Below are 10,069 nucleotides of genomic sequence, written 5' to 3' on the forward strand. Positions count from 1 at the left end.
CCACCGTGCTGCCCGGAAACCTACATAGTGTGTGAAAAGTTAGCTAAGCAACTAACAACAATCAGCGTAGTTATGAAGGAAATACTTCGTTGTTTGGAGACAGGTTTCACCGAGCGGCTATTATGCGCGAGACTTCATATTAACCACAAAGTCAGAAAAATCTGTTCGTAAAATTACGTTATAATGACCAAATACAATGAAAAGTATTTTTCCAGTCTCACCTGTGAAAGGTAATCCCATGTGATCTCGTTTGGACGGTAAACCTGTTGGTACAGTAAAACGCAGCACATGAATGAGGCATCTTTATTCTCGGCTACTGTCTAGACGCTATACCAGAGACGGCTGAAGAATCTCCACTTTGCCACATCCAATATGGCGGCGAGGATGACGTATGATTCTACGCAGAAGGCGGCGTCTATGTTTATATGTCTGTGTGTAAATCCGCCCGAGCTGCCCTCGTTCAGGAGGTTATGCTGTGGTCAATGGGTTTGTTTTGTTTTTTTACTTTAAGCTCTGACCCACTCTGACTTCATCACTGCTTCTCTCACTTCCTCACAGAGGATTCTGGATGGTTCCAGGTGGAATATTCAGACCTGCAGCCCCTCACACATTCTTCCTGAGATATCTGTGTGCCTGAAGGACCTCTGAGCTGAACTTCCTGCGTGTTAAAGGAGAAACAGCGGCGCATGCGGACAGAAACCCTCAGTGGCCGCAGTCAAGCGACACGCATGCGCAGTCCACAGTAACGTGGTGCGCGCAGATAGGAGCAGGTCCACCAGCTACATCGTGAACGCGCACAGAACAGTGCAGTGTCGCGCATGCGCACGGGGCTACTTCCGCATTGGACGCTTCCTCATTGCTGGCTGCGCCTAGTCGGCCGTTTATGATTTTATTTTGTAATAAACATTACTGAAATAGCTCAGATTTATCACAGCGAGTCATAATGTCAAAACCTCCACCAAAACCCGCCAAACCAGGTGAGTTTTCCAGCTTTAATTCGGGATAAAGTTGATTAATGTTGAGTAAAAGTTGATTCGGGGTTGAGGTCAGAGTTGTACAGGAGTGTAACACTGCGCTGTGCTCTACAACTGTAAATAACACACACACACACACACACCTCTAAATACAGCATTAATCACACTCACCCTCAGCACTTCAGCTCGTTTATACTCAGCATTCACTTCCGGGATGTGCAGGAATGGCTTTCACTCCGAGTCCCTGAGGAACTCACAACTAATTCATTAATTCCGGCTTAAATGGAATAAACTAGAGTGTGTGTACTTTTATAGATACTCCCCTAATTAATCAGAACATGGAGAATTCAAGGCAACAGTGTGTGTATGGTGGCATTAATGTGTGTGAGCCACCTGATGGCGCTGTGTGTGTCATAACATTCCAGATGATGGACCAGTACCGAATTAAATCCACTGAATAAGTGGGCTGTATGTTGAGGTGTGTGTGTGTGTGTGAAATAACAGGTTTGGGTGTGCTCACAGTGAGGTTTTATACAGAGGTGTCAAGGAAAGCAGCTGTTATCTGATATGTTCCACATTGTGGTGTGTGTGTGTTTTTACAGGTCAGGTGAAAGTGTTCAGGGCGCTGTTTACATTTGACCCTCGGACGGTGAGTTGAATGAAAATTACATGAAGCTTTTAACTTTTCAGTTTGTGACCTTTTGACCTTATGTGTTTTGTGCATTGCAGCCTGATGAGCTTTACTTTGAGGAGGGAGACATCTTGTACATCTCAGACACAGTGAGACAGACAGACACACACACACACGCACAGAGTAAGGCCGTGTCATGTGTAATGTGTGCTTTCTCTGGTGTGTTTTAGAGTGACAGTAACTGGTGGAAGGGAACATGCCGAGGAAGAACTGGTCTCATTCCCAGTAATTATGGTAGGAAATGTGCGCACACACACAGAGCTCTGAATGAGATAGAGAGACAGAAGTATTAGATTTACTATTTAGTACAGTACACGACACATTGAGGCACTGTGGTTAATTCTTTGTGTGTGTGTGTGCCTGCCCGTTTATCCTGCAGTGGCGGAACAGGCGGAGTCCATTGACAACCCAATGCATGAGGCAGCCAAGAGAGGTGTGAAATCATCACAGTGCATCACATGACCCTCACACACCCATGCAGCATGCCTTATTTGACCTCTGTGTGTGTGTGTGTGTGTGTGTGTGTAGGGAATCTGAGCTGGCTCAGGGAGTGTTTGGACAATAAGGTGGGCATTAACGGACTGGATAAAGCAGGAAACACAGCACTGTACTGGGGCTGCCACGGGGGACACAGAGGTACACACACACACACACACACACACACACACAAAATGTTAAAACAGAGTTTCTTAGGGCATCTGTAGAACCCAATCATATCCAGGGTTACAGAAGGATGCTTTCGCTGAACAACGTGTGTGATGAATAAACACATACCACATGCACAGTGGACTGCTTCTCGAACCACAGGAAGACCCAAATAAGGAACATCACCAGTTGCCTTCAGAAACTGTACTACCAGCTTTACACTAGCGGTGATATCTGTAATATTAATTCAGGTCATATTCAGTGTTTGTTGTAAACATCCATGAAAGTAAATGTACTTGATCGTCCCCTCAGTATGGCACACAGTAGGGATACACAGCACACTGGAACTTCACATTTCGTGTCCTGACCTGATCTGGAGTGAAATAAGAACATTTTCTCAGAACACCTTCAGGACCCTGACTTTCACTAAACTCCACCCAGCTACACAATTCAGCGGAAACTAGTGTGAACTCATCACTATTATCCACAAAACGCATTTCTCTACTGAAGAGATCTCCGACTGGGCTCTCATTGTTCAGTGATTTAAATGACCGTCTGACCCCGAGTGTAACTGCACACACCCTGTATTGTAAAGGAGCCCAGTTTGACTCACTGCAGCACTGTGCCCCAGTCTTATAGTACAGTTTATTCTAAAAACATGCCCAGTGAACTTAAACATCACACATGCATGTGGTTTTATTTTAATAAATATTTATATATACAAACAAGCAGACACACAGTGCCCTCCACAATTATTGGCACCCCTTTTAAAAAAGGGTTTTGTTTGGGGGGGGATTGCACCTTCTGGTGAAGTTGTATCATCTCACACTGGGGGGGGGGGAGGAAGAGAATTTCAGCATTTAATTGAAATAAATGTATTCAGAGAAGAACACTTAAGAACAAAGAGAGGTCTTTGTTGAAAAAATTTTCTTGATGAGCAGTTTGTTTTTCTCTGAATAAATTTTTCAATTAAATGTTGAGTTTTTCTCATGTTTTCAGTGTAAGATGATGCAACTTCACCAAAAGGTGGGTTTCCCCCCCCAATCCTTTTTACAATGGGTGCCTATATTTGTGGAGGGTGCTATATACAGCTTTTTTTTTTTTTAAAGCCATTTTAGCATGGTATAAAAACCTTACAGCAGGGGTCTTCAACATTTTTCAGGCCAAGGACCCCCAAACTAATGGAGAGATGGAGCAGGGACCCCGTACTATATATATTGTATAAAATTGTGTTTTATATCAAACTGGGCCTAGTGCCATGTATAAACATAGCTACCCTGTTATTGTGCATTCAATTCTAAGCTATTCAAATAATACACAGGTTCATACATTCACGTTTTTATTTTAAACATGTGTAAGGTACAGGGTGGCCGTGCCACTGCCATTTATAAACATACGTCTTGCATACAACTCTGAGCTATTAAAATAATTCACAGATTCATGTAGAAGGGACAGTGAATCCTTAAGCCATCTTTGGATGGCATACATACTCCCACATTAGTGAGATGTCTGACCCTGATGAGTAGCACACAACTTATCTAACCTTGGATGGATGGATGGATGGATGGATGGATGGATATTGTCAGACAGAGGGTCATATCAGCCTCAGGCTGCAGTCTTGACCTGTATTTGTTTTTCAGGTAGGTGAGTGAGGAAAATCCCTTACCCTTATCAGCTGCTGCAGCAGGTGCAGCCTCGCTACTTGCATTTTCATCGGTGGTTTCTAAAGGCCTCTGCATGCTCTTGCGACAAGGCTTTCGCAGATAGCTTTTCGCAGACAGTTGTAATTTATTGTTGAGCAGGGAGTATAGGCGTGCGCGATGTTATTCACCGGCACAACGCAAGGGGGCACGAAGTCGCTAGGAGTAGTTGGTGGGTGTGGTTAGTGGAGTGTTTATCCTCCGGTTACTTATAATGACTAGAACTTTTTTTTTTTTATAATGACTAGAACTGGAGTCGTATAGATGTACGTACTTCCTCAATCAACCGCTCTTCGTGCTGCTCCATCTTCGCTCGTGTTTTTAAAAATGCCGGTCGTGAAAACAAACCAAACCGGGAAAGTAGGGAAGCGGAATTGTGTGTACAGCGGATGTAGAGTGGACCAATCAGAGCCCTCTTGTCTGCGACGCTGTCTGCGAGGCTTCTGCGGTGGTCACAATTTTTGGGAGGTGCGCGCAGAGCGTCTGCGAAGGTGGGGGGGCTACGCAGACGCTGTCTGCGGCGCCGTCTGCGAGGACTGGGTTGTCAGCATAAATTGGCCTTAAGGTGGAGGCTATCTCTCTTAAGCTTGTGGAGTTTTTTGGTCAAGTCACAAAACGATCCATTTTCGCTCATAACAATGTCCATACACTTAGCATAATAATGTACTGGCCTCAGTACTGGCTGTTGTGGATAGGAGCTGCAGTGTTTTAGACCAGGAATATCTTGCAAAAAAGATTTCAAAAGGGTTCATTGGGGAAGTAAATATTGTCTTTTTGTTATTTGATCTTTTTTTTTTTTTAACAAAGGTATCTTCTTTTCAATAATATTGCAGCGTGCGTCTTGTGTCTGGGATCTTAATCAGCTGGGGACTGAATAGGTTCGGCCAATCACGGGGAACCTGACAGAGCCAGCCTGTAAGATGCGGCCTTGTGATTGGCACAGCAGCGATAGGGGCGGGTCCTCCTCTTTGTGTACAGGAGGCTTGGAGGGACAGGTCTTGGCTAGTCTCGTGCTGTGAGTGAACCGGTGCCCAGCCTGAGAGAGCTCCTGTGTGTCCTGAATGTGTGCATTGCTGACTGAAAGATAACATCATCTGCCTCCATTTGTCCGTTCACTACAATATGTTGGATTCATGTTAATGTGTATTTGAAGACATTTAAATTTGTGGGGAAAAAAATTGGTTTGAAAAAAAATTTTGAAATTAAAAAATTGTCTAATCAACCACAAATTTTGCGATCGTGGACCCCCTGTTGAAGACCTCTGCCCTACAGGATAAAGCAGGCTGATTTGGGGGTATGCCTTAATTAAATATGTAAATGGCTTTTCTCTGATTGGCTACTGATATCTGCACATATGGATGATGGTTAAAAGAAGAATTTTCATATTTCCATCTAATAATAAAAAAATTAAGGTTTTTTGGCTTCAACAGAGAGTTTACTTGTGAACACAACTAGTTTATACAAAAATGCCTCATAATCTAGCAAGGTAACTTTTCTTTAGCAGTCGGTTAATAATCAACCACATAAGAGATGATTTTCAATATTTATTGATTTATATCTTTCCACAAATCAGTCTGTCAGGTCGGCACTTAAAGTACTTACTATTGCAGCTTCTCCACATCCCACATGAGCTGTGGTAAAAGGTGAGCGCCACTGCTTTAGAGGGCGTGGCACAGAAATGAGAGGTTGCATTCCAGTTCACTCAGTGCTCTGAATGCCGTGTGTGTGTGTGTGTGCGTGTGCGCGCATGTGTGTGTAGATGTGGTGGAGCTTCTACTTTCTCAGCCAAACTGTGAGGTTAATCAACAGGTGAGTAGGAACTAATAATAATTAATGTTTCTCATTAAACTGAAAGCTGATTGGCTAATTGTTTTTTTAACTTCAGAAAATGTTTCAATAGGGGTGTGTGTGTGTGTGTGTGTGCAGAATAAACTGGGAGACACAGCTCTACACGCTGCTGCTTGGAAAGGATATTCAGACATCGTGGAGATGCTTTTAAACAAGAGTACGCCATCTCTCTCTCACACACACCCCACTCTGTAGCCTAATGATTATCAGTGCTCATTTCTCTCTGAATAATCCAAAAGGCCCCTTTCAACAGAGCACTGGGAATGACCTTCACTACCCTAAACATTGTGTGTGTGTGTGTGTGTGTGTGTGTGTGTGTGTGTGTGTGTGTGTGTGTGTGTAGATGCCAGGATAGATGTGTTGAATAATGAGAAGAAGACGGCTCTGCAGATGTCCACTAACGCTCCGTGTGCGTCTCTGCTGAAGAGGAAGCAGGGCAGTGGTGAGGCTCTAATGCGCCAACGCTTAAATGCCAACGCTTAAATGCCAACGCTTAACATATAACATGTGTTTGTGTTTTACAGTGATCACACGCACACACAGTAATGCTGAGGAGTACCTGGATGATGAAGACTCTGACTGAGAGACGAAAAGGAAGATTAACAACATTCCATCACCAAATACTGTGTGTGGGAGACAGACAGACATCTGTTGCAGCATCTGAATTAAACTTAAATCTACCATAACTATTTTTCTGTACCAGTTTGTTGAACACATGTTGCTTGTGTGTGTGTGTGTGTGTGTGTGTGAGTGAGTGAGTGAGAGAGAGATTATTTTGTACTAACTGAAAGATTGCAAGACTTGTGTTGTTTGGATTTCAAAGCTTTCATAATTATGCTAATAAAACACTTTACACGTGTGTGTGTGTGTGTGTGTGTGTCTAAATGTTTTCAGTTCCTCTTGCAGTCACATTGGGGTTAAATCTGTGTGAGTGTTTACTACCTGAGCCCGTATTCAGACAGGATTAGTTTTCCATGTGAAGTGTGATGTAATTTATTATAGGAGTATCTCTTGGATTTTTAGTTCAAATCCATCACGTCTGTATTTTTTGTACAGACTGAGCACGCACCTAGGGAAAATATACTGTGCACTTTACCTTCTATTTAAAAAAAAAAAAAGTTTATAAGAGGTTTTCTTCAGTATAAAGACATTCCAGAGAAGCTGTGGTTCCAGGGCTTTTAGGCAAGTGCCGTTCTGTTTCATCTTTATACAGTCTAGCCCTTTAACAGTGGACATGGACTTAGGGTGTAATCCCCACTGAGCGAGTGTGAGGCGCCATGAGGAAGAAACCTGGAGAGGAACCACACTGAAATGGGAACCCATTCTCTTGTGGATGACACCAGATGGTGTGATGAGTCATTACTCTTTCACAACTGTAAGTTATGCAGTGCGAAGTGCTGAAAGAATCTTCACTATGAGCATCAGATTAAAGGGTTACTTTTAGTCTATAATATAAAGTGAAGTTATCCACTGGAGAAAGAATGAGACATGAGTGTGAAGTTATTGAATTCCTACTACAGGTTCAGATGATAGAGGTTGATTCCAGTGATCATGTGTGGCCACGCCCCCTACATCAAACATTCATTATAAAGATCACATGAATGTGGGGGTAAACATGGAGTGTTGAAGGCAGTGTTTCTCAACCATGGGGCCGCGAAGCGCCATCTAGTGGACCGCAAATTTCCTTTCAAGTTTGAAGCCAAATAATAAATAGTTATGCAATGCAAAAGCATTGGCTCCCAATTAAATTTCATATTGGATATAAAATACTACTATTGACCTTTAAAGCACTGAATGGTCTCGCACTGCATGCTTGTACTCAGTGCAATATACTGTTCCTACTTATTCAGGTGACATTGGGCATACCTAACAACCTGTGTTTTTCTCTTCCCCCTCCCCCCGTCTGTCCCTCTGAGTTAAGCCTCGGTCACAACTGGCCGTACGTGCTCCTACGGCCGGTCTACGTGCAAAAAACGCAAGAAACGCATGGAGGGCACGCGTGTGACGTGCTGATTTTCAAGCCATAGACTGGCCGCAGACCGGCCGCAGAGGTTCGTCATGTCAAACAAACTCTACGGGCGCTTACGTTTTTTTCAGGTTGCAAGACAAACTTATGGCCAACGTGTGTCTTTCTCCGTGAACAAAAAAAACGCAGTGATTTGGGAAACACCAAAAATCGCACGGCCAAAAAAATCGTACGTCCGGTTGTGACCTAGGCTTTACATGTCGATTCTGAGATCGAGTTGCTGAACCTCTTCTGCTCCTCAGACCTGCTTGATCCATCCTGGTGCCCTGTGTCTGGTTGGAGTCTCATCGCATCTCTCCTGTGGAGGACGGCCCCATGAGGACAGTTGAAAGTCACACCTGGAGGACGCTCTGGACTCTTACAGTAATGCTTTTATGGCTGAGGACTACAGTTGACTTGCTAACTTTAGGACTGCAGTTATCATGAACAGTTTTAAACTCAAGTTTCCATCAGTGAAGAGTTTATAACATCAACGAAACTGACTTCATGTTAAAACTGTTAAAAATGTTATAATCACATTGTTATCACCTAGGTGAGTCTGGTTCCCTTTTGGGTCTGGTTCCTCTCGAGGTTTCTTCCTCATGTCGTCTGAGGGAGTTTTTCCTTGCCACTGTCACCACAGGTTCGCTCATTAGGGATAGATTAGGGATAAAATTAGCTCATGTTTAAAGTCATTCAAATTCTGTAAAGCTGCTTTGCGACAATGTCTATTGTTAAAAGCGTTATACAAATAAACTTGACTTGACTAAATAGTTCAGGATGTCGTTGTGTCCCAAATCCAGTAGCTGGTTTGACGAACACCTTTCAAGTGGAATAAATACATTTGTGGGTAAATTAAGAACAAGTCTTTATTATTTCCATGTCCCTCCTTTGCATTTAAACCCCCCCCCCCCCAAGCGGGTGCATACCAGGGCTTTACATTAACTTTTTTGCTCACCGGCCACTGTGGCTAGTGGTTTTCCCGAGTCACTAGCCATTCAGCCTTTTCACTAGCCACAATTTTGTTGCCAGGAAATCGCAGTTTTTTTCTTCACCATGATACGTTAAAGTTCGGAAGATCTAGATTTAATTATGAATGGCAGCGTATAATGTATCTCTACAGTAGCACTCAAGTATTCAGTGCTGTTAAGATCGCTCCCTATATGAGAACATGCAACCAATTCAGACAAAAATATAAACAGAGTATTCTGTTTATTGAACTCAAATTCAAGCCCCTTACAATATGAAATATCGTATAATATGAAAAATAGCATTCAGTACAACTGAACTGATTCTAATATTAAAAGTCCAATTCAAAACATTTATCATTGAAAAACATTTGATGTTTTGATATGCAAGTATTATGTGTATTATCAAGTATTATTATGTATATTATGTATTATCTATTAATTGTGTGTGTGTGTGTGTGTGTGTGTGTGTGTGTGTGTGTGTGAACATGTGTAGAGAGAGACATTAAATGTCCTCATTACATTCATCATCAGATGAGTCTGAATGGTCCATGAAAAATGGTCTTCGTGACCTGAGGCTTCCAGCAGGCCGTAAGTTGATAGCTGGGGCGGGTCAACTTCTTTCCAATTGCTTGAACGTTTCTAAACAGCAGCTCCATCCTCTCCAGCTCAGCCGACTTCATGACAGCCAGGGACTGAAAGCAATGCTGTCCTGTAGTGACCAGCCGTCTTCACCGGTTTTGATGTTATAGTACCGATGTGTGCATTTGACTTTTCATGGTCCTTTATAGTTTCGAGTTTAAAATTACTGGTACCTGTCTTTGCCAGACTTTCTACAGTCTTCGCAATACATGTTATTTTTGGTTTTGCTATGAACTAGCCAATCTCGCCCAAACTTCCATTTGTCATTGAACTGTCTTATCTTCCTATGAGTGTCTTGTTCATCTCCATGGCCACAGCCAGTTCTGAGGCCCCCGCGGTCTGGACCTCGGTCATTTTTAAGAGCTGAAAATACATTTGTACCCTAAATATTCAACTGGATAAAAAAATAAAGAATAACATTAAAATAGAATAGAATAGAAAGCCTTTATTGTCATTATACAAGTACAATGAGATTTAAAGCTTCACCATACAGTGCACACATAAATACTAAAATAGACATAGGAAAATATGTACAATAAAACTAATATAAAACTACTACTAAAAAAAAAACCTACTGACAACTATACATAAACTAT

The 10,069-nt window shown here is 42.5% G+C and overlaps 1 protein-coding gene across 1 annotated transcript; it reads left to right on the plus strand.

Annotated features, from left to right (window-relative positions):
• Positions 1 to 813: 813 nt before the first annotated feature.
• Positions 814 to 6,717, plus strand: ostf1 (osteoclast stimulating factor 1). Its single transcript, XM_060907643.1, has 10 exons — positions 814 to 977; positions 1,577 to 1,623; positions 1,704 to 1,754; positions 1,836 to 1,899; positions 2,045 to 2,098; positions 2,194 to 2,301; positions 5,770 to 5,819; positions 5,937 to 6,015; positions 6,202 to 6,300; positions 6,383 to 6,717. Exons 1-10 carry the CDS (start codon positions 944 to 946, stop codon positions 6,439 to 6,441), a joined length of 645 nt encoding a protein of 214 aa, XP_060763626.1. The 5' UTR covers positions 814 to 943; the 3' UTR covers positions 6,442 to 6,717.
• Positions 6,718 to 10,069: the final 3,352 nt, after the last annotated feature.

This window comes from Neoarius graeffei, chromosome 24, assembly GCF_027579695.1.
Source record: "Neoarius graeffei isolate fNeoGra1 chromosome 24, fNeoGra1.pri, whole genome shotgun sequence".
In the NCBI taxonomy this organism is placed as follows: domain Eukaryota; kingdom Metazoa; phylum Chordata; class Actinopteri; order Siluriformes; family Ariidae; genus Neoarius; species Neoarius graeffei.

Bases quoted from the DNA above. Each gene is read 5' to 3' on its own strand.
- ostf1 (XM_060907643.1), top strand. From the start codon at position 944: ATGTCAAAACCTCCACCAAAACCCGCCAAACCAG. The intron at 978-1,576 runs GTGAGTTTTCCA...GTGTTTTTACAG, and splicing joins ACCAAAACCCGCCAAACCAG to GTCAGGTGAAAGTGTTCAGG. The intron at 6,016-6,201 runs GTACGCCATCTC...GTGTGTGTGTAG, and splicing joins GGAGATGCTTTTAAACAAGA to ATGCCAGGATAGATGTGTTG.